This window comes from Leptinotarsa decemlineata, unplaced genomic scaffold, assembly GCF_025532065.1.
Source record: "Leptinotarsa decemlineata unplaced genomic scaffold, Ldec_3_MD MMD2_tig00026336_RagTag_RagTag, whole genome shotgun sequence".
NCBI lineage: Eukaryota > Metazoa > Arthropoda > Insecta > Coleoptera > Chrysomelidae > Leptinotarsa > Leptinotarsa decemlineata.
In genome coordinates this window covers 13,915,645-13,939,803 of record NW_027412692.1, presented here as the reverse complement: position 1 = coordinate 13,939,803, position 24,159 = coordinate 13,915,645, and the positions used below count along the sequence as shown (strand labels likewise).

The 24,159-nt window shown below is 33.8% G+C and overlaps 2 protein-coding genes across 6 annotated transcripts; one reads left to right on the top strand and one right to left on the bottom strand.

Moving 5' to 3' along the window:
• Nucleotides 1-11: 11 nt before the first annotated feature.
• Nucleotides 12-23,872, bottom strand: LOC111503990 (pickpocket protein 28). Of its 5 annotated transcripts, none has more exons than XM_023158447.2 (13): nt 23,390-23,872; nt 17,367-23,301; nt 16,184-16,352; nt 15,254-15,390; nt 14,656-14,776; nt 14,396-14,560; nt 13,284-13,395; nt 11,523-11,573; nt 10,580-10,618; nt 10,250-10,343; nt 7,397-7,509; nt 997-1,209; nt 12-365 (listed from the first exon to the last, which is right to left on the bottom strand). In XM_023158447.2, the coding sequence occupies exons 2-13, from the start codon at nt 17,705-17,707 to the stop codon at nt 337-339; spliced, it is 1,584 nt and encodes a 527-aa protein (XP_023014215.2). In that variant the 5' UTR covers nt 17,708-23,301; nt 23,390-23,872; the 3' UTR covers nt 12-336. The 5 variants fall into 5 exon arrangements, with proteins under 5 accessions (XP_023014215.2, XP_023014216.2, XP_023014213.2 ...); XM_023158448.2 differs by having other exon boundaries at nt 12-353; XM_023158445.2 differs by lacking the exon at nt 12-365 and having other exon boundaries at nt 423-1,209.
• Nucleotides 2,924-7,167, top strand: LOC111503992 (spermine oxidase). Its single transcript, XM_023158453.2, has 4 exons — nt 2,924-3,853; nt 4,647-5,232; nt 6,288-6,490; nt 6,846-7,167. The coding sequence occupies exons 1-4, from the start codon at nt 3,405-3,407 to the stop codon at nt 7,087-7,089; spliced, it is 1,482 nt and encodes a 493-aa protein (XP_023014221.2). The 5' UTR covers nt 2,924-3,404; the 3' UTR covers nt 7,090-7,167.
• Nucleotides 23,873-24,159: the final 287 nt, after the last annotated feature.

Below are 24,159 nucleotides of genomic sequence, written 5' to 3'. Positions count from 1 at the left end.
AAAATCCATCAAAAAGTCAATTCTTTATTACCTATGTTCCAATTGATAACTAATTAATTCAGCTACCTGAAAGATCAGACATCATCCATAATTTACTGACTTCCAGTGGAAAGAGGCAAATAAAATCAATGAAATTTCGTAGTAATTTATTCTAGGTATGAACAAATTAGGCGAAGCATTCAATTTGAATTGATCGTTCATTAGATATTGAATTCTTCCACCGCATCAAATTTTATACGAAACTGTTTCTAATCATAACAAATATGACAAACACTTCATGATTCGCCAATTATCTTCTACGTTGTGCTTTTTGTGCAAATATATTTCCGTAGATGCTCAATTCCTGGTGAACCCTGAAATGAATACTGATATGCAGTTATATCTCTGTCAGTGTATTGAGAAACTTGTGAGGAATTTATTCTGGAAACAAAACAACCAGCTGTGTGGATTATATAATTAGTTTTGATAATGTTGACATATTTTTACTCATATTGTCTGTTCTGTGTTGTTTCCAAAACTTCTCCCTCAATTCAACTCCAAAATATTAATTTCACAATTTTGAGTATCACATTTATGACCACAGTCATGATTATTCTGACACAAAATATGATCTGAGGGTGGAAACAGAATTAGGAATATTGCCTTTACTTTCATTAATTGAGATTCTGAAAATTGTCAAGTTCTTTCCACCCTGAAATGAAATATTCTTCAAGCCTGTCTCATCATTGTTAATAACTTTGCATTTTTCAGTGATTCCGAAGTTTTTTTTTGTTTTTTTGCATCATTGAGTTATATAAATCGATGAGGGTGCAGTTTGATCATCTGGTAGAATGTTTTTTTTTCAATCAATTAAAGTCAATGATATTGCAAAATTCATTCCAATCAAAACTTTACAGAAATTTGGTGATGATTGAATATAATAGAAATTCCTAGCAATAATGTTTGTATCTAGCCCGTGCTGATGAGGACCAAATAAAATTATTGGAGGATACCAACCTTTTGGGTAGAGTTCAGATATGTAGAAAGTTCCGAATTCATTGATCTTGTTTCTGCTGGGAATATTTTTGAAAGGCACTTTACAATTTCTCTTTGATATACTTTTCGAAGGCACCTTACAGTCCCAAATCCAAGACACCAAATGGAAACCCAACTCAATGATACTCATTATTGATCCTCCCAAAAATAGGCCTATTATCCCTCCGATTGAAGCTGAAACAAACATTAGTCTCAATTCAAAGTGCACTAGAGAAAATTATAGTTTTATATAGTTTGAAAGTTGAAGTTAACTTTTGTGGAGCAGACTATTTTGCAATTTTGTTACTGATAATTTGGAAGCATTTTTTCATATACAATTCATTATAAAAGACGAAGCCTATTTTTATGATGATTGTACTAATGTCTAATAAATTGTATTACGTTGTAAGTAATAATATATTCTTCCATTTCATGCATTTAGAAACTTGCGTTTCTAACAACTTAATCATACCAACCATAATATATATTTTCAATTTATTTATGTTGAAAAAATTACAAATGTTGCTCAAGATATAATTATCAATGTATTTGATATCACTCAAATAAAGAATGAAGAGAAAGGGTCCAAGCATACTCCCTAATAGCTATAGTCCCAGTTAAGAACCTTACCTGTAAGAGCCTGATACTCGTATTCCATTTTGCTTAGAAAAATTTGAATGTCTACCGAGATCACCCGATCTCACGCCACTTGACTTTTTTTATGGGGTGTTTTAAAAGAAAGGGTATACAGTACTCCAGTGCCTACCAAAGAAGAATTGCGACGGCGAATAGTGCGGAGTATTGAAGATCTGGATCCCCAGGAAATTGAAAAAGCAACCACAAGTCGCGTACAAAAAAACATTTTAAAGTGTTTAAAATGTAATGGACAACATTTTCAGCATTTATTGTGAAAATGTGATATTTTGTTTACAATTTTGTTATTTTGAATCATACTATTCTGTTATTGTCTGTACTTTCACATGTTTAAGCCCACAAAATCTTACTTTTTACCTAGAAATGACTGATTTTTGGTACAGTTGTCCCCTGGAAACTTTGAGCCATAGTTAAGGAAATTATTTTGTAACCTTACAAACTTCCTCTCGTTCATTGGTGTTAATTCAAGATACATTTGGTTGAATTTTTTACACGTTCTGACAATGATTTGATCACTTTGTTCATGTGTATAATAAATAATTTCATAAGAACTTCGTTTGAATAATCGATATTTGCATTCATTTTGGAAGACGATTCGAAACACCGTCGATAACTCTTTGTAAATTACTTATAAAAGTAACCGAACTGCTATAAGCTTGATAATTCTGCTACCTAAATCCAAATTCTAAAAAAAAATAATGTTTCTAGAAGAAGAAAACTTAACGATTTAGGTATAGGGACATGATATATCATCTTGAAGCATTTTTCAACATCTTTTAATTTACCGAGTAATATACAGGGGGTTTCATTTGAAAAAATGAACTTTTGATTACTTTTACGCACAATGGAAATAATAGTAATTTTAGCACGCCCTGTATGATATGGAGTCGATTTCTTGGTGTTATTTGAATATTTCGAGTTTGTCCAAACTATCATCAAAGTATCAACTTTCCATGAATTGAGAGTACTGATGTACTTAATTTCAATTAAGGCTATGTTTTGGACCATATTTAGCACAATTTATTTTTTATCTCGAAAACAGATAGAGGTAGGTATAGGACATTATTAACAAAAAAGGATTAAAATACCAGAGCAATTCCAAAAATGTATTAATATACGGGGTGTTCCATTAAAAAAAATATACCTAATTGCTAGGACTTTTTGATAGAAGTGGCAACGCCGCAATGCTGAAAATACTTTAGATCGATAGAACAGGTAAGGAAATATGAGAGGTGAAATTTTCAGAAAAATCATGCTTTGCGTTTTCCAGAAACGCCTAACCTACCATCGACCGTGAGTCATGCTGTATAACCTCATAGTTATATAGTTATCTCTACGGTAATTTTATCACATTTTTATAATAACTCCTAAATAGTGTATCACAAATTCAAAATTTTCCATAGGATTATGAAAAACTGAAACCAAAGATTGGATAGGAAAATATCATATCCAGCCACCTTTCGAGTGATATTTTTGTCGTACCCTGTATAATTGTTTTCTATTATTCGCCGTTTCTGAAGAATTGAAAACTGAATCAATATACTCATGATTACTCGCAAGCGCAAGATAAACTTTAATCTATGAATAAATAATAATAAATCAGTTCATTATGATGACTTTAGTAACAAGATACATTCAAATGGAATAATAGATCTCTGTAAAGTTCATCGAAACTGAAGAACTGACTGGACTTTGCGAAAACACTTCTTTGCCATAATTTCCAAGTGTCTGATGCAATGGCTATGCAGAGATTTGGGTTGATTTTTATATTATTAACAACAAAACTTGTGAGAGGGGAACCTTCAGTTATTATCATCGGCGCTGGAGCGGCTGGTATAGCTGCCGGAACAAAATTACTGAAAAACAATTTCACTAACTTCAAAATCTTAGAAGCTGAACCAAGAATCGGGGGAAGAATTCGAAGCGTGAAGCTTGAAAATGCGTTTGTCGATCTGGGAGCTGAATGGTGTGATGGACAAGAAGGTAACTTGGTTTATGACAGGGTTAAAGACTTGAATCTACTGGAGCCCACCAGAATACCGACAGATATTTATCTGTCCACCAAAACCAAACTAGACGACAAATTCGCTAACGAATTATTCGCAATCTTCAATCAACTTCAAGATCCAGCCGGTGATATACCTGATGATAGAAACGAAACCTTGGGAAGTTACTTCGAGAAGAAGTGAGTATTTCGTTCTCATTTTCATTCCTTCATTTAGTTTGCCTCAATTTAAAAAGTTCAGAGTTATGGGGGTGTAAGTAATAACTCCAATAGGTGCTATTGACCATTAAAACTTTCGATTAGACATAATCGACAGTTCAAACTGTCGATTAGCCATAATTGACAGTTCAATCTGTCGATTGTAGATAATTGACAGCTCAAACTATCGATTATTTAAAATCGACGGTTATAGATTATTGATTCGATTAGCCAAAATCGACAGTCCAAACTATCGATTGCCATAATCGCCATTTCAAACTATCAGTTAGCCATAGGTAATCGACAGTTCACACAGTCGATTCTCTAAAATCGACAGTTCAAACTGTCGATTATGTATGATTGAAAGTTCAAATTGTCAATTATATATAATCAACACTTCAAACTGTCGATTGTAGATAATTGACTGTTCAAAGTATAAGTTATATATGATCGGCAGTTCAATCTTTGATTATAGATAATTGAGAGTTCAAACTATCTATTATGTATAATCGACAGTTCAATCTGTCGATTATCGACAATTTGAATGGTCAAATATCCATTGATTGAACTGCCGCTTATGTAAAATTGACAGTTATCGACGATTATGGCTTAACGATAGTTTGAACTGTCGATTATGTACCATCGACAGTTCTAACTATCGATTATGTATAATCGACAGATTATACTATCGATTAGCCACAGTCGACAGTTCAAACTGCCTATTATCTATAATCAACTAACTGATTAACACGATGCTTTCTCATTTTCATTCCAGTTATCCCAGAATAATAACCCAAAAATATGCTACTAATCCCAACAAAATAGATATAGCTAAAGATGCTATGGACTTGGTGAGGTCACACGTTCTGTGGATTAGGGGCGGATTTTCTTGGTTTGATCCTGCCCTTATAACTGACCATAAAAATGCCGGAGGGGATCACACTCTGAACTGGAAAGGACGAGGATTCAAAACATTTCTTGACATCCTGATGGAAAAATATCCTGACAGTGACCAACATTCTCCCATAGACGAAAAAATTTTACTTAGTAAAGAAGTAACCAACATCTCGTGGAGAAATGGTGCCAACATAACTTGTTCAGATAATTCTTCGTATTATGCTGATCATGTTATTTTTACACCATCAGTGGGAGTTCTAAAACAGAAGAAAGATACTTTATTTTCACCGGAACTTCCTTCTGATAAACAGAGAGCCATAGAAAATATAGGCTTTGCTGCTATTATAAGGGTTGTTATGTATTTTTCTGAAGATTGGTGGAGAGACTCGCCTGGATTTTTTTTCGTTTGGACAGAACAACATAAGAAACATCTATCCGAAGAATTTCCTGAAGGTCCTAATAAGGTAAATGGAAGATTGTCACAGATTAAAATGAAGGAAATTTTACATTTCACAAAAGTACAGGTACTTTAGTTACCATTTATAAGAAACATCCTGAAAAATCCCAATTATGGAATAACACCCTTGAACTATAATTTCATTCTACAACCCTTCTTGCGGTAAGAGCATCTCTTTTGGTGTTACCGTTTCATTAAAAATGAAATGCTCAAGGCTGGGTGTCCCATGCTTTTTAATAATAAAATCATTGATGGAATGGGGCGGATCAACTATTTTCTTGCTTCATTCTGTCTTTGAAATCATTGATGTTATTTGATCTGTTTTTGCAGACTATAGATTTCGAAAAATAGTCAAGTGGAGTTGAGTCGGGAGAACGTATAGGTCTCTCAACTCAACCACTGTAATATAGTTTGTTCTACATGATTGAGACATCATCAGCCAAACTAGTTGCATGTGATGAAAATTGCTTAGATCAAGTTCATATCATATCATTAACGTAGACGATGAAAAGCATAGGATCTGAAACATAACCCTGCAGAACTCCATGTTCCGTTATAACAAAAATCTGATTTATTGACTTGCCATTTTACTCTTGATATTCCTGCACTTCATAGTATTTAATTTTTTTATCAAAAAATTATGATTTTCATAAGAATACTCCATGCAATATTGCTTATTTCCATAAGACTCTAATATGTCCTCACAAGCTTCGCTTGAGATTAATAATTGTGGATCTGTTCAACCTTTGAACACGTTAGTAAGCTATTAGTTTAAAAATTATTTATTATTCTGTTTTGTCTGTTGTGTATACTGTATACTATTGAACAAATGCAGATTATGATAACCTTTCTGTAATCGCAAAAAATTTAATATTCGATGTTTCATACAACAAACAACGTTTTTATCATTGCCACAGTTTCGAATGATTTATAAAGAGAACTTTAGGATTAAGATAAATGTTTCTTCACTTAAACTCAGCTTCCAATTTATAAACAATTCATCAAATTCAAAGATAGAGGTTTTTCTGTGAAATATGAATAAATATGTATATATTTTTTTAGGTAGGGCAGTCATGGTTGACATCCTTGTTCAAGATTTATAGACAAGACTCAAATCCCAACGTGTTGATAGCGCTGTTTGTCGGTGATTTTGTTCCTGATATTGAAGTTCTTCCGGAAAACCTTCTGATGAAAGGTGTTTATTTTGTAATGGAAAGGTTTTTGAGTCAAGATTACAATGTCACAAAGCCAGATAAAATTATAAGGTAAGATTTCGAAACGTAATTTTGAACAACAACAAGTAATACTTCTGCTTTTTCAAGCTATTGAATAGCATGTGGAAACGCTTGAAGAAGCTATTGTATAGCAAAACACATGTTACTGTTTTGCAAACTGTCAAGTGGAAATCTCTCAATGAAATAAATGATTTATTGAAGAAATAAAAATTGAAGGATATCAAGTCAAGTTACTTCACTACCTAACCTCAATTTTTTTCATCATTTTATCGGTTTGAAGGAAATAATCACTCTATAAACTACATGACAAAACTCAGTACTCATTGTTAGACCAATTGTAGGAGAGTACAGTTTCTTCTTATACTCCCCTTTTCTTTTGTTCTAGAACAAATTGGTATACAAATCCTCACTTCAAAGGATCATATTCTTTCCAAACTATCAGAGCACGAAGAGAAAATGGGCAGATATCGGCCGAAGAGAAATTGGCAGAGCCTCTAAGAAATTTTGAAGGAAAGCCTCTTATACAATTCGCGGGAGAGGCAACTAATGTTTTACACTATACTACCGTTCAAGGAGCTGTGGAAACTGGGTATAGGGAAGCTGATATACTCCTGAATTTGTATCAATGATTTTTTGTATCTCATCAGTTCGTGTTATATTTTTCATTCAGAAATAATAGCATTATATTCGACGAATGAGAAATACGAGTATGGCTTTTAATTGTGAGAACAAAATTGACTTCAAAATAAGATTCATAGTGGAGACTATCGAAAATCATGTATCATCATGGAATTTTACCAATTGAAACATTTATATGCGCTTTATATAACACTTGAATCAACAAGAAGCCACCTAAAACATTAAGAAGATAAATTTAGTGAAATAATGAGACAGATCCAATACTCCTCAGAATAAATTAATCTTGAAACTTCTCACCTAGAAGGGTATCCCATGTTATGAATTCATTTCTTCTGAACTCAATAATTCCGGATGATCCGAAGTGGACAGAAACCACGGTCAAATTGTCGTTGTCTGTTTCGGCGATATCTCTGAAAATTTACGAAATAATAATCAGAGTAAAAAGAAGGTGACAGTGATAATTCATTTTTGAGTTAATTGTCATGACATATGAATCACCAAATGATATTAAGCAATTTTCCAATACAAAAATATCAATTTGGCATCAAAGAATTGTTGTAATAATTTAGATTATTATATTTGTTTGTTTTTGATTTTGATTCTTTTCAGGTTTTATATTTATATATGAATTCATAACCTTACCTGTATAAACCATTGTAGTTTATGGTCATAAACGAATTTTGAATGAGCTTAAAACAATAACAAATGAAACATATTAGTATTATTTTGAAAAAAGCTACAATGGCTTGATTTACAAAAAATATGACACAAAGCGCTCATGTTTTTTTCGCCGGTAAAGTTTGAGGTTAAAATTGCGTCATCTTTTTCACCTACGTGTGGATCGGGGCATAATGGGATACTATCTCGTTTTGCCCCGCCCTTGTGATTAAAATAACATTTTCTATGTACTGATAATCAAGTGACTGAAAAAGGTAAAAAACAAATAAAGAAACCTGGAAAAAAGACTGCAAAGAAGATTAAAAAGACAACTGACAAGGAAAACCTGCAGAAAAAGCATCAAACCAAAAGGTGCAAAAAAGAAACTGAATCGGAAGATAGTTCATCCCAAGAAGAGGATGATGACTGTGCTTGCATCTATTGTGGGTACTTATACTCAGATTCAACCGAAGGTTTGGTCATCTGCGGTGTGTGCCACGATTGGGCGCATAATTCATGTGCCGGAGTCGATGAGGAGGATGAAGAGGCACACATTTGTGAACGCTGTCTACCCGATTGAAAAACGTACTCGTTTTGCCCCACAGCGTTTCCCATCTTACCCCAGTTATGGGGCAAAACGGGAAATTTGCCGAGTTTATTTTTTCATTAATCGCCAAAAAAAGTTCTGTGATTTTGCATGCTACAAAGTTGAATTATGAGAGAGAAATGTATAATGGTTACCTCTTTTGTTAAAGAATGTTATTAAAGAGTTTAATTTTCCTTGTATAACGAGTTTTGTCCTAGCTATCTCATCTTGCCCCAGTCTCCCCTACAAAATTTCGCTAACACTTATAATTCCTGAAATCCATTTTTTATATTGATTTTATTTCGAACAACCTATCAAGGGGATTACGTACAGCGCCATCCGCCCGCGAATAGATCAAGGAGGTTATGTACAGCGCCATCTGCCCGCGAATAGATCAAGCAGGTCACGTACAGCGCCACCTGTCCTCGAATACATCAAGTAATAATAATGTCGATAATTATGTCAATACAGATCCCAAGCTTGGAGTTACAAGTAAACAAAACTCTGTTTTTCATACATACATACAGGTGACGCTAATATAAAGCGTGTAAAAAAAAGGGTTGAGCAATAACAATTTGAATATTTCAATTCAATTCAATATGTTTGCCTTTCATACTGATCGTTAAGTTATTCTCATTTTTCAATAACATTACTTTCAATCATTCGAATACTTTTTTGCAGTCAGATTTCAAATCTTTCGAACACTTTTCAGAAAATGGAAGTCCACACCAAAATAGCCTATTGAAGTCAACCAAATAAGTACTGCTTCTCAGCAAAGCTTACTTGATGAGATATCTGTCAGATCAGATGGTAAAAGTGAAACTCTGTCAGACTTTAGAAAATGTATTTGGCCCGCAGCTGAGCAGTAACACATTCCATACTCTTCTGATTCATCATCTCCCAAAAACAGGCAGCTGCACTCTCTTCCGACCCTTCAAATCTGTGCATACGATGATTGAGAAGTAAGTGGCACATAAGTAGGCCTATTAGATAGCGTGGGCCATCCTTGCTTCATTATCTAACAATTGTTTGCTTATATTTGGAAGGATGTATGAAGAAATCTGGTCTGGAGATTGACCTGACCTGTGTCATTCTTGATACATTATGTCAGAAGCCTGAAATTTCTCTTTGCACTCAAAGTATTCGGTGTTTCAGTAGAATCATTTCACGTAAGAGGTTTAAAATTCTACTTAACCATACGAATGGCAGATTCTGCTCCGATGAAATTTCTTGCAGCATCTTTCCTTGTGAGGAAGCTGCATTACCCTCCTAGCCGGTGTGACCAGAAACCCAACCAAAGACAACTTGTTGAGTCTTCATACTGAGGGATCTTTTTGGCTATTCACCTCCAATTTGGACACTGCTGCTGATTGATGTGTGAGGTCATATAGGTCCCTTGGCAGGTTCTGGGTCTATGCCTGTATAAACCTACACCAGAATCTAAAGGTTTTCTAGATCGATCTGCCCTTAGTTTTTTCTCGTCCTAGATCAGAGGTAGATCGTAGTCGACAGCTGTAGGGATTAGGTCAGAAGTCATTCCAAAAAATCTCTAGCTTGCAGTGTCACCTTGTAGTCTGATTATGCTCCATAAAAGCCCATTTGTGTATGTTGTCCATCCAACCTCTTTCTTCAGAAAAATGCGGAGAGTAAATAAGTCTAGAAGGATTTTCATGGCTAGTGACGATGTGGTGCTGATGTTAGCAGAAATAACCAGACAAACTTATCTTCTATATATCGGAGATCCAAACTACTAACATTGATTTTATGGTACATTTTCTTTTCACTCACATAAAATCATGGAAATTTTTCAAAAATGAATATTTCTTGAAGAAAATGTGAATACAGGAAGCATATCACCCTGAATGTGAATTAGGTTATATCGTTCATGTTTGCAAAACAATACTTACGAAAATGACATGTGTTCCATCTGAACTGTGGTGGTATACGTGATCTCGTTGCATAATGAAGGACAGTTACAAACGAATATTCCTCTAAGTCTATCTGAAAATACAAGTAATTTACTTTTAATTTAATGTTCATATATTGAAAGTAGTTATTTAGAATGAACTTTGTTTTCGAGAAGAATATTTCTGTGCAAGATTTACACAACTTTTCCCTTCTTTTTTTGTAAGTTCACAAATTTTTTGTATAGTGACGGAAAAGTACAAACTTATCTCTCCTCAAAAATATTCCATTTCCAATTCAAACCCCACATATGTATACATGATATAGCTCACCTTCATCGTCACTGTCAATTCTCATATTGACAAACTTTTCTGTAAAATAAAAATTCAGGTTGTCAAACAAGGTTTTTGTTTGTTTGAAGGTGATTGACAATGTTTCGTGATGAATTTCACTAGTTCGGACTTCCATTGTCTATTATATAAAAATGATTTGAAATCCCTGAAACAAGTAAAAAAGAATAATTAAAAAAGAATAGTTGAAAATAACAATTATATTAAGCAACAATAAACCTGAAATGAAATGATAGTAAAATAACCTACAAGTAAAAATATAATAATTGAATAAATCAAAATTAAAGGAATGCAAAAAAGAAAATAATAAAAAAATAAAAAAGTGTAGAGATTCCAAGTCACGTTAGTTCACGACGTTTCGATTGTTGTTATCTACAATCGTCTTCGGGTGATGACTGGACCAGTCATCAGTCATCACCCGAAGACGATTGTAGATAACAACAATCGAAACGTCGTGAACTAACGTGACTTGGAATCTCTACACTTTTTTATTTTTTTATTATTTTCTTTTTTGCATTCCTTTAATTTTGATTTATTCAATTATTATATTTTTACTTGTAGGTTATTTTACTATCATTTCATTTCAGGTTTATTGTTGCTTAATATAATTGTTATTTTCAACTATTCTTTTTTAATTATTATTTTTTACTTGTTTCAGGGATTTCAAATCATTTTTATATAATAGACAATGGAAGTCCGAACTAGTGAAAGGTTTTTGTTAAGATGAAGATAAATATAAGTGTATTTGCTTTTGAAAGTAATTTATTCAAAAATAATTGCAAGATCTACTTGAGTAATTCCAACGGAATAGAAATGACAAAAAATAAGTGAAAATTTTAGAATTGATTACGTATTGTAAACTTGTGAACTGAATCTTCAATATTTTGTGAGGCCTTAACTTATAATTTGAGACACATACACTTACTCTCAGCTTTTATGACACATGATGAATCCATAATAGTGCAAAATCGTTTGTCTGCAAAAAAATTTTCATTGTTAAGAATGAGAAATTATAATAATATTAATAATAATAACATTGAAGACTATGGTTTATCAAAGCGCTTTCCTCAGGTCGAGTGGGCTGAAGTCGGAAACTGAGGGGTTCATCATGGCCTGCCAGGATGGTGTCTTCAACACCTTAGTCTACCGCAGTCGCGTGATGGGTACAGCGGTTCCTGACACAAGGTGCAGGGCCAGCCGCGAGGCGTCCGAGACCCTAATGCACTTGCTGTCAGCATATCCAGCATATACGGTCTCGGTCGACATTCATCGGCCCTAAGAGAGCTTTATTACCATCTTAGGCACTCTTACGGTATTGAAGAGACACCGGTGTTGCCCTACGCTCCGGGGGATATTGAATCCGTTGTGGGAAACGAGAAGTGCTGAATTTATTGGAACTATTCGTTCCCCACCCTCACTCCCGATGTAGTTCTTCTCGACCACCAGAGCAAGACACTATTTGTCGTGGAGTTTTCAGCTTCTGGTGAGACGAATATCGTCTCATGTATACTGTATTTTTTCACAAACAGATGAACATTACAAAAATACAAGCTAAAAATCATATGCCCAAGGATAGCTCCTTGCAGCACTGCCTTTATATCGGTAGAGCATTCGATACAACTGCATCCACAACAACTCTTTCAGTACGATTGTTTGTCACACAATACTTCGTGATCAAGAGTGTCGAAGGCTTTGCTATACTCCAAAAGTACTGAACAGGTCAAATTCTACAGCTTTAAAGAGTACGTCGGTAATTGACAGAAAATACGTGGTGGTACTATGCACATATAATGGGCTCATGTAAAAGGTAAAAAAATGTCCATCGGGAGTCGTAGAAGATTGATTGTAAGACCATATCAGGGTTACGAAACTATGAAACCCTGGATTGGTTATGAGTGATTATCGTAGACCATTTACTTTTGTCGATTCCAGACAATAGTCAATACCAAAAGCTGACAACTTCATTATTATCATAAATGAAAAGTTGAACTTCAGAAAGATTACAAATACAAATTAAACTATCGAAAATACACTTTCGAAAGTACAATACGGAAGCAATTCTTAAAACAGGTAAACCATAAACAACTCAGAAGCATATATTTCTTTTATTGGGATAAATTATTATTGAACAGTACCAAAACTTCTAGAATATATTACCTACTGATGAAGAGGGATGTAGCAATCAGTTTCTTTGAAGATTGTGAAGTGGTTCAATATCATCACAAACATATTCCATTATTGCTCAGGATTAATGGTGCAATTGAAAGATTGAAATTACATTCTACGTTGGACTAGAAGTGGTTATTGACAAGTAGTAGTGATTTCGGTGCAAATAAAGTGATACTCACTAAATTTTTCGACAGTATACACAGATGCATCAGCAGATTTATTCCTGATGAAAATCTGTTGGCAAACATGAGATTTATACATTTGTATATATTATTGTAGTTGACTATGGGTGTAGCCACTTTTGTAGCTTTTTAGCAGAGTAACCCCACAGTTTTATAATGATACAGTGAAGAAGGTTACCATGTGAATTATTTCTGATAACACTATCATAGGTTAAAATAACTGGATGAAATTATTATAAAATTTAAATAACAATACATTTGGTACAAACAATAAGTTTGAAGAAAAGGCATTCATTTATTAAGTATGACTTTTTTAAATTACTTAGAACACTTACCCGACACAGGATAATAAAAGGGAATACATTCACACATATTCCATATCACTTGAAGTTTGCAGTTTTTAAGACAAGTTTCAACAGTATAGTACTTGGACCAAGGTATTTCCTTCTGAAAAAATAAAGTTTGGTAGGTTTTTCCAACAAAAAAACAATGAAAAATAACAAATCAGTAATAATTTTGAATTGAATTAAAATGAATGTAAAATGTTTTGTTGGATATTATCAAGGACCTCAAAATATGGATGTGTATTGTTCTTCTATATGATCGAATACTGAAAATTCAAAAATTCTTGCTCACTTCAATAATAAAAAAAAGATGTTGAGAAATTAAAAGTCGGGGATATTTAGAATGAGCTATGAGTATTGCGACAAAAATTTATCGGTCAGACTAAGCGAGAAACTTAAACTCGTTTCAAAGAACATACATCACATAAAATTTTGGAGACTAGAAAAATCTACTGTAGCTCTAGTGTCTGTAGAAAAGTTGTTCTACATGTTTCACGATATATCAAACTGATAATTAAATGAATAATTTTTCTGGCCAATGAAAACAGGTATATATCTTTGACGTATTTATTTAGAACTAGTATGGTATTACAAGGTACTATTTACTGAATGTCACGGTCGCCCTAGCATTAGAGAGTATGGCTGATTGCTCAAGCGTTTAAAAAAAAATTTCATACAAAATCTGTCACAAATTTTATACTCTATAATTTTTATAATGAATGTAAACATCATTAGAGCTATAAAGACAGAGATAATTGCGAAAAACTGGCGTACCTAACTGGCTGCTCTCTCTCTCTCTTTCACTAGTACCGTACTAGCAAAAGAGAGAGTAGAAATTCTCAAGTCTCTTCCTAGATTTGACAAGCTGTACGCGTTTATAGCTTATTATCTCTCAATTTGAAATGAAACCACTGATATGACTGGACTATCTAAGTGGATCTAATTTGACGGAAGCCATGTTGACAAAGGGCGAGCAAAACCCTGTTGAGACATGTTTTGAAAAAAAACACAGGGTCATGAATATCTTTAGATGAGCCTTAGTGATATTTCGGACACCAGTCGAAGGTATTGATATATTTTTTCAAAAGAATTGTAAAACCCACCTCGTTGCTGAATAAACATCCACGACTTTTCACGTTAATATTCCTCAGTTCCTCTGCACTTGATAGAATCAAGGGCCTTAGAGAAATTGATATCTTACTTTCCACGTCTACATATGATCCGTAGAGAAATACGTCAGGATAATCGTAAGGATTTTGAACCAGCACCTGCAAAATGGTTGTTTTACTCATCATAAATAAATGAATCAAGGTAACTATGCTCAACGAATTCAAAATGACATATAATAATAGAATTTACTCACCCGAAAACCTGAATTTTCTCTTCTCGATAAATATTCCGATTCTTCCACGTCCAGGTATACTTTTAGTCCATATGAGCTACCGAAGCCTCCGGAAAATATCTGATTTTCTTCTGCGGGATTCCTAATGGGTTAACAATAACCGAATTAGATTCCTCAATACTTGATTTTATTTCAAAGTATCACAACACATCCCAAATATTTCCCCACGGTCTATCAGATTTATACTTCTTTTACTGATGCAATTACAGTCTGATGAACTTTTACTAAATCTTAATTTTTCTTTTCAATTCAAAGTGAAAGTTACGAAAGAAACATGTAATTTCTTGTCTGAAGGAAATATTTGCTCTTGTTTTCATTCTGAAGAATGAAAACAAGAGCAAATTTATTTGTTACTAACGTTACTGCATGTTCGTCCTATAATGAAGTTTGAAAATGTCCTTATAAGACGAAACTGCAGTAAGGTTAGTTACAAATAAAAACGTAATTTCCAAAAAACAAATAATAAAAATATGTGGCCCTTCTGGCGTCCACATCTCTTAGAGATAGAAGAATAGAGTAACATGATTCTACTATTCTACTATGGTTATTCAACCCTTACGTATTTTTAGCTCCTTGGTAATTATAGGAACAGCAAAAACCTCCCGTAGTTTTGGTTTTCTTGAACAATTTGTGACAATCCACTTCAGTGGCTCTCCATTCACACTTCCTCAATATTGAACTGCACGGCTGCGCCAACTGAAACATTAATCAATTTTGAAAAACGACGCATGCAAGTGAAAAATATCATATTTTTTGGAATCTTACAGTCGCTTCGTTTCATTCAATTTTTAAAAAATTCAATTCTGAAGACTTTTTCAAGGACACATCACAAGCAGTACAGAAGAAACCTTAAGGTGTTCAGTAGGAGATTTGAGCCGGTTCTAAGCCTGTACCGTGCATTCTCTCTCTCTCTCTCACACACACACACACACACACACACAAAATCTCATATGAAAAAAAAATCTGAACGATCCATGAACCAGACACTTCAAGGTCACATCGCCTTGACTTCACTAAACAACAACAAAAAAAGCAATTAATACGTCATAGTGGTGAGGGGAGACTTAGAATCGGAAAAAAAATTCTGAACGATCCATGCACCAGACACTTCAAGGTCACATCACCTTGACTTCACTAAACAACAAAAAAAACAATTAATACGTCATAGTGGTGGGGGGAGGCTTAGAACCGGCTCAAATCTCCTACTGTGCTCTGTGCGAAAGTAGTGCTTCGTTGGATTTGAATCGCTGGAGATCAAATTAACTTAGAAAAACGTTCCAAAGAAGTTTATTCCACATAAACGCGGTTCTCCAATTGAAAGAGTTCCTGAACAGTGGAGTTCGAGTTGTACCGAATTGAGCATCAGTTCAGTAACGCAGAACAATGCGTTATGAATATTTTCTTAACGAAACCGATGTTTCAATCAAACATTACACTTTGAATAATTGAAGAACTTGAAGATTATTCCAAACAAAACGCAATATACTACCCTATCCATTAGCTTGTTCGTGTTGTATCCTTCTCTTTCTAGAATACGAGTAATCCGAATTGACTTTTCCAGGTTCAAAGTGGTTCTTGATATTTCATCATTCAGGATAGTGTTTGATAAGTTCTGGAAATATTCTTCAATGACATTGTCAGGAATATTGAATTTTTGCCTGAAAAAATAAAGTAAAAATAAATATCTCATTTAGAGAACTATGTTTTATGTTCATGCATCTTTACAATGATGGAGATTTTTCGACGAGTTTTCGCTCATTTTTGAGTATTTTGATGGCGCATTGCAAATTTTTCAAAGTAGTTGACTAAATTCTGCAGATTTTTCTTGTTGGGTATTCACACAAAAAATCGAAGGTGGCAAATATGGTGACCATGGAAGACACATCTAATGTTGCTTCTTCATCCGGTTCACTAACGCGAAATATGTTAATAAAAAATAGTATTATGGTCTGAAGCAAACGAAATCTCGACTTTCAGAAACAACGAAAACCAAGATAAATATATCTCAGTTCCATACCACCAATACTCCTTGGAAATATTTTCAAGGAACTAAGTATGAAGGTGGTATTTAAAACAAGTCATACACTATAGAACCTTTTAGGGAATCCAAAGAACAGAGTCGAGAATTCGGCAAAGGCTGGAATTTATGAAAGTGGAATTTACGAAATCAAATGTAAGGACTGCGGTCCAAAATATAATGGACAGACTAGAAGATCTATTGAAATAAGATATAAGGAACACATAGCACACCTAAAATTTGAAAGACCACAAAAATCGCAGTCCCCCATTATATTTTGCAACAAAACCATTCCATAGACTTCAGTTCATTAAGATTAGTTGTACAAGTTAACAACAACAGGCTTCTAGATGCCTATGAGAGTGTAGAAATAAGTAAACATAAATTTAATATTAGATAATAGTATATTACGTACCAAGTACGATAAGAATCAAATTACCCACGAGCGAAAAATTGTAAGCACGAGGCAACAGCCGAGTACGATAATTCGCGAGTGGACGTTATTGGCCTTATCCTCGAAGTGCGTACTATACTTTTTCTACGACTGACCGCAGAATACACTTGTATTCTAAATAAACCATTACCTACCTGCTGTCAAATACGTAATGATCAGTTTAAAATGGAGGAAGTAGAAAAGTTAATCAATTCAACTCACAGTAATTCGATGATTTCTCCAGTGTGACTCTTGTAGACTAAATTGGAATTGCAAATGGTAATGGCAGGAAAAGGAACTTTCCATACTGGAAAATTGGTTGTCTTCACTGTTGTTGTTACTCTGTTGTCACGGTATCGAATCATTTGAAAGTAGATAAATAGAACACATAAAATGAAGCATTTGATACAAATCAAGTACCAAAAGATGGATTGGTACTTTGAAGTCTGTGTCAAATACTTGAATCCATGTAGAGTAGTTTCTTCGCAATATTTTCTTAACTTCAAACGGACTCTTTCACATGACTTGTTACCTGAATAAAATGTTTCTACGTTCAATTTCATGTGTAGCTTTACAGGTACAGCAATAGCTATATATACCGGGTGTCTCAAAAATTCGTATTTGCTGATGCATACACATTTGGCAAATGGCCAAATGCACAAGGTGTGGAAATTTTTTGTAATTACGGAAAAATGATTTTCCAAATTGAACAATCATTTTATTTTCCTATCAATTTTTCTCTTCGCATGTAATAAATCTTGAAATTAGTTAGTAAATTATCGTATTTATGAATTTCAACCATAAATAAAATAATTGGTTGGATGTTTTCCCATACTTATACTTAATTATATACTGAGGCTTTCTTCAAATGACTGACGCTTCAAAAAGTTATTCATTTTGGTTTCAGTGGAAAAATTATTGGTGAAAAAGGCATCCATTGGATATGTAAAACCACTTTTCTGAACATTCCCAATTCAAAGAGAGCTTAGTATATAAAAAAACAATCATTTATTTTATTTAACAATAATAATAATCGAATTCTATCATCGACGTGAATAATAGTCATCAAAATACAAATGCAATAGACATCGACGACAGGCGAAGTCTATATTGAGATGTTTTTCAAGTGAACCTATACGGAAAAATGTACAGTGAAATGTACATTAAATAATGAAAATTTTATCAATCAATAACTCTCTCCTCAGAGTCACAGATTATCAAATCATCATACCCATTGAAGAATGACATTTAAATGAAATCATATACATGTTTAACTTTCTTCATCAATTTATATATTTAATCCATTGTTTTTCACTCATTTTTACTGTAAGTATGATCTGTAATGTTATTCAATGGCGAAAAAATCCACAACTCAAAAAATTATAGGCGCTGAAGAAGCTTCCCATTAGAAGCGAAAGCTTGGCAAAGTAGAGCAGAGTTTTAATTTTTGATTTCTTGACTGAGAGACCCCGTTAATCCATTTTACTGCCCAGATTGAATCATCCTCTTATCAGTCGCCAGAAATCGAGTTCCACTTTTTCAGTTATTCTGATGTAGATGTGTTTTTTTTAAATTTCGAACTCATTAGTCTATTTGGTGATGCTCACATTTCTACTAGTAAACTTCAGTGAGAACATCAACTATTCAGCAAAACCCAAAAAACATCACTCAATATATTTCAAAATTTCTCACCAAAACACCCACGTTGATTATTTTTTCGAAAAATCTTCACCGACTTTCGTTTCATTTTATTAGAAGCGCTACAAAAGTGTACAATACATCTACAAATCTCCCAAAAGTCATTTGATATTTTGTTAATTGATTTCTTGAACAATCGTGACTACCGCTGCTCAAGAAAGTTTCATTAAATTACTTTTGTTCGTAGTAATTGAAAACTTATTCATTAGTTGTGAAGTCCGAAATCTAGGTCAATATTTATTATCTTTGAACTTCAATTCAACGTACACCGCTACGAATTTTTAATCAACCGACTGATTGGTTGTGAGAAAATGGTATGATGATTTGTGATTAGGAGTTGATTACCAGGGTGGTCCAGAGTTACCTGGCCTGAACTAGAGATGGCGGTAATTATTTGAAAAATTTCAGGGTATTAGAAAGTACCCAATCTTTTAAACATATGTTTCATGTTTGAAGACGCCATGAATAGAAAAAATGTAATTTGAAAGAAAAACAATCTGGCTTCCTATTTCTCCACCATTTAAAAAATGTGGAAACCTCCAAAGGAAGGAACAAAGAAAATGACTACAATAAAAACTCTTTATGAAAGTGTGTGGAACATAAACAGAAACAGCAGAAAGGAAATAAATACAGCTGATCAAACTTGGTCATTAAACTGACATTTCACTTCGAAATATATAGTTTCTGAGTAAAAACAGGAATATAAACCTAGAGTCGAGAAAGCAAGCCTACCTCATCAGGAATTTGTGACGAAAAACTTGATAACTTGCAAAAGTTCGTCACTTGATTACAAAACAAGACTCATTAACAATTTAAATAGTTCTTTATAACAAGTCATAGAAAAAGTATAGCATTCTACTCGTGAGAAGTGGCCATTACTCGCTCATTGAATGATATATTCTCATTATAGAAGTGACAGCTCGTAATTACTGATAATATGTAGTAAACAAAGTGGGCAGTAATTTGGAAACAGTTTGGAGCAGAGTGATAGGAACAAAGAAATTCAAACATCATTGATATACCATCACTGAAGATAATTATTTTTACAAGTTGTATAACTATAAAATAACGTTTGCGTGGTTTTCACGGAAAATGTTTAATGATATTCCATTAACATTCGCTCAAATAACTGGAAAAAGTAGTGATTGATGAACACAAAAATATATTCGACATGACGTTGATGCATTGAGGGAAAGAGAAATGCGAACAATAAAATGAACAAGCAAATCGAAAGTCCGACAATGTGGACTAACGATTTTTCTTTTCAGTGAGTCAGCTTGACCCGTGTCGCTATGAATATTTGTCCTGCAGAAAAAACTGGAAATATTCTAGTTTTCCAAATGTGTTTGACCATTGCCAAAAATATAGGCCTAGCTCTACATGGTAAACCTCATGAAGAACTATGGAGAAATATATTTTCGAATCTACATTCCATAATTTTCTGTTGTGTCATCCTCTGCTTCCAACTTATTCAATTGGAAAAGCCCATTTCCGATCTGATGCAACACACATATGCCAGAGTATTATAACTGTCGCTTCATTTCATACACGATATAATGGAGATAATTTGTTTGGTGTCATCATTCCTATGTGCTTATGTATATTGGGATACTTGGAATAATATGTCTTGCGAGATATTGCCTGAAACCATTTCCGAAAAACAAAGATTCAACCACAAAAATAACAAAGTGTATGGAGTTCTCAAAATTTCCGTTTGGCATTTATCATTCTTGTTTCTGGCAACACATTCCCTTTTTAGTTATTTTCGTATCTCCCAAAGATTCGAATTGTCACTCGTGACATTTTGGATTCAGCAGTATTTTCATTTTGTGAGAGTGATACTGATTTGGGAAATATCGAATATTCTGAATATTCGTTATGATTACTTGAAAACAGTTATTGAAAACACATTTTCTATATACTCAACAAATCGACTTAGCGAAATACAATTGAAATTAAAAATACGACAAATCAAGACAAAATATAGAAAACTATATAAAACAATGGAGGATCTTAACAGAATATTTGGAGTACCCTCGACTATTTTGATGATTTATGTAATATTTCTGATAATAGATTGTGTCGAATGGAGTTGTAATGCATCATTTGAAATAAAAGACACAGGAATATTTGTGCCTGCGCTTTCTAGTTGCCTTGCTGTGTTGGTAAGTATTTTCAATGTGTATATACTTTTAAAATGCATACAGGCATTCACTTCTTAAAATATTATTGTGATTATTTCCCTCGAACCGATAAAATGCTGACAAAATTGAAGGCTAGGCCACTAAAACAGAGCATTACAGCGATGTTTTCCTTCAAATCGATAAACTGATGAAAAAATTACAGGTAGGCCACCACAACGTAGTTTCACAGCCATAATAATCCGGTCAATTTAGACATTGGAAGGTACATAAATTTATAACAAGCTGCAAACGCGTGTAATTGTTCAAACAAAGTTAAAAATAAGATTTTAAAATTCCGAATGATTGCGATGCCTGGAAAAATATTTATTCGAGGTCAAAGTTCAAAAATCTCGAAAAAAAATTGTTTTTTCGCGATTTTCAGGAAAACGGTAAGTTTTATCATAAAATAATTTCAGATAAAAATTGTAGATCATAAAATTCTCTACAAAAAATGTATAGATACTTTTTTTTCTTAGAGCCATCGTTTCTGAGATACGACGAGTCAAAAAGTTGTAAAAGTTGTAATCGTCATTATATGCACACGTTTCCACGCCACCTATGAGATAGTGTACTTAGCGCATTTTTTTCAATGTGATTTCCCCAGTAGGCCTATTCCACATGTCTGTTGTGATTCTGTCAAACTGAAAACTTGCATAATAAAATATATTAGGAAAGGTTGGAAATTATAAAAGTGATTGGAATTAAAAAAATGTAAAAATGTATTCATCTGATTGACCTTCAAATACTTCTTCTTGTCGTTCTTCTTCTTGGTCTTCTTCTTCTTGATCTTCTTCTTCTTGATGTTCATCCTGGGTGTAGGTAAACTGCGTGAAGAGTGATGTTTCCTCGTTGGTATCCTCCACTATTGGTGATTCAAGAACTTTTTTACAACCACATTTAGCGCCGCTGCATCCCTTTTTACAGTTGCAAAAAATTGTGTTCGGCAGTTTTTCTGGCGCAGGTGGGAGTAAAGTCTGCATAGGTTCTAATGCATTGTCGACCAACTTCCAACCCCAGTCTTTTGGGTCTAGCTGATAACCAAGCCACACTTGAACTTGGAAATATACCAGGAAAAGATGTTGATGAGCAGCAACTGGAGGAAGACAAGCTAATTGCAGCTGTTTCTTATTTTTAGTGTTTTTTTACGAAACATGCATATCGATACTTATCTAAGCAGGTGGTTTTTGTCGGAGCTTTGTACATAGAAAGAAGAAACTGAATCCCGTTGGTGATAATTTCTTGTGGAGTCGAATTACTTTTTTTGAAAACTTCAGCACATTGAACTAAATCTTGTTTTTGAAACATTTTAAAGACTGTTGCTTCACCCCCCCTGTAAAATGCAGACATCGTATCACAGCCAGTTATTGCGTGTAAAAATAGTACATGATTTTGACTCTTTGCAAAAGTAGATAAACTTTTTGACGAATATATTTCGGTTTGAATTTGAGCTTTTCCTGGCTTTAGAAAGAAAATAGTTTTTTCAGGTGTAGTTCGAGTAGTAAGAAGTACGAGTAAGTCTACATCTTCACCAACAACAATAGTTGTATTTGTCAAACTAAATTTATTACATAAGGGGGGAGGGAGAATATCTGGTAATATTCACCATTAACAAAATTATATCGTTCTTCTAATCAGGGGTTTGTTCTTACCTGAAAGTTATAATAAGAAAAATATTTAACGTGCTCTAGTGACTCCCCTTCTCAACTATAATCCTGAAAACTAAAACACAAACTTTGCCTAGCTTGGGGGTAGGTTCTCTGTATAGCGGGTTCTGATATCATAAATAATTCCAAGTGAATCAAACGAACCTGACTCATGAATTCGCCTTATTTATTATTGATTTTAGATCAATGAACATGAACATTTGAGATAGTACTCAAGGGAGATCTCACTTGCGTCTCACATTAGAATAATCAACGACATAAGCATATACAATTTCTTCTAACTCTTTCGTAGCACAACCCCATACAAATTATAATGATATTCTATTATAATACAATTAAAAAAATATATATAAATAAGGAATTCAAAATAATTGTCTTATTGGCTAGACTTATCTGTTTCTGTCCAATATGAAGGTAGTAGATCTAATGTTTCTATTCAGGGTGGTGAGTCGGGATAAAAAGTCAGATCTCCTGGACTGGAACCGATCTATTCAGGGATGATCGTCTGGAGCGCAGGATAACACCTACCCATCAGGACTCGTTCCGGGTAACAAAGATGACTTGAGTCAAGGGTAGTAGGCCCCAAACAATCTAGGGGTGGAAGAACAAGCCCTAGGAGAAAACATCAATGAAAAAAAATAATAAGGATTTTCGACCATCCAGAAGTAGAAGAAAAAAAAAATAAGAAAATTCAACTTACGTGGAAGAAGGGTGGCTTGAAACGTAGCTGTCCTACGCAAGGACAGAAGACAAAGTGCCGGTAAACACAAAAAAATATCCGACTAAGTCGATAGCTAGAGGAGTAAAAAAAAACCAACTCAACGGAATGATTCCAACAGGAACTGTAAATCCATTCACCAATTACTTCCTCAGCACAAATTTTACGTCTTGAGAATTTATCCTCAAATTAGAGAAGAGCAAAACAAAGTTAAACTCGAGACGACATCGGCACAAGTGATATTTCCACCTAAATCAAGTAGGATGTGTTTTTTTTCATTTTTTTGTTTTCTTTCCTTTTAGTTCAGTATATTTATAAAGAAATAGTCCCTTAGAATAGATAACCCATATGGCAGGTATGTGTTTAATAAGTGGTATTGATTTTTCTGAAGTCTCTCTTTACATAAAGCAATGATGGAACCAAAACAATTGTATTTGAATTATGAAACTTTGGAACACGTAACAAATTGCTCCATAGCTGTTTCAATAATCAGTACGTCGGCATCGTTATTAGCCTGTTTAACCAATATATTTTCGCCAATAAAGTTATCCAACAGTGAAATGAACTGAGATTTGTTGTGAGTATTTGCAAGAAATTTCTGTTGACTGATAAGAACTGTCATAAGTTCATCAAATAGAATATCGGAAGATGAAGATATTGTTCTGCAGCTTTAATATTTCTCGTGCAATCATCATAGCCATCAAATACGACCGTAGTTCTTGCACCAAAATGTCTATGTACATACTGAACGT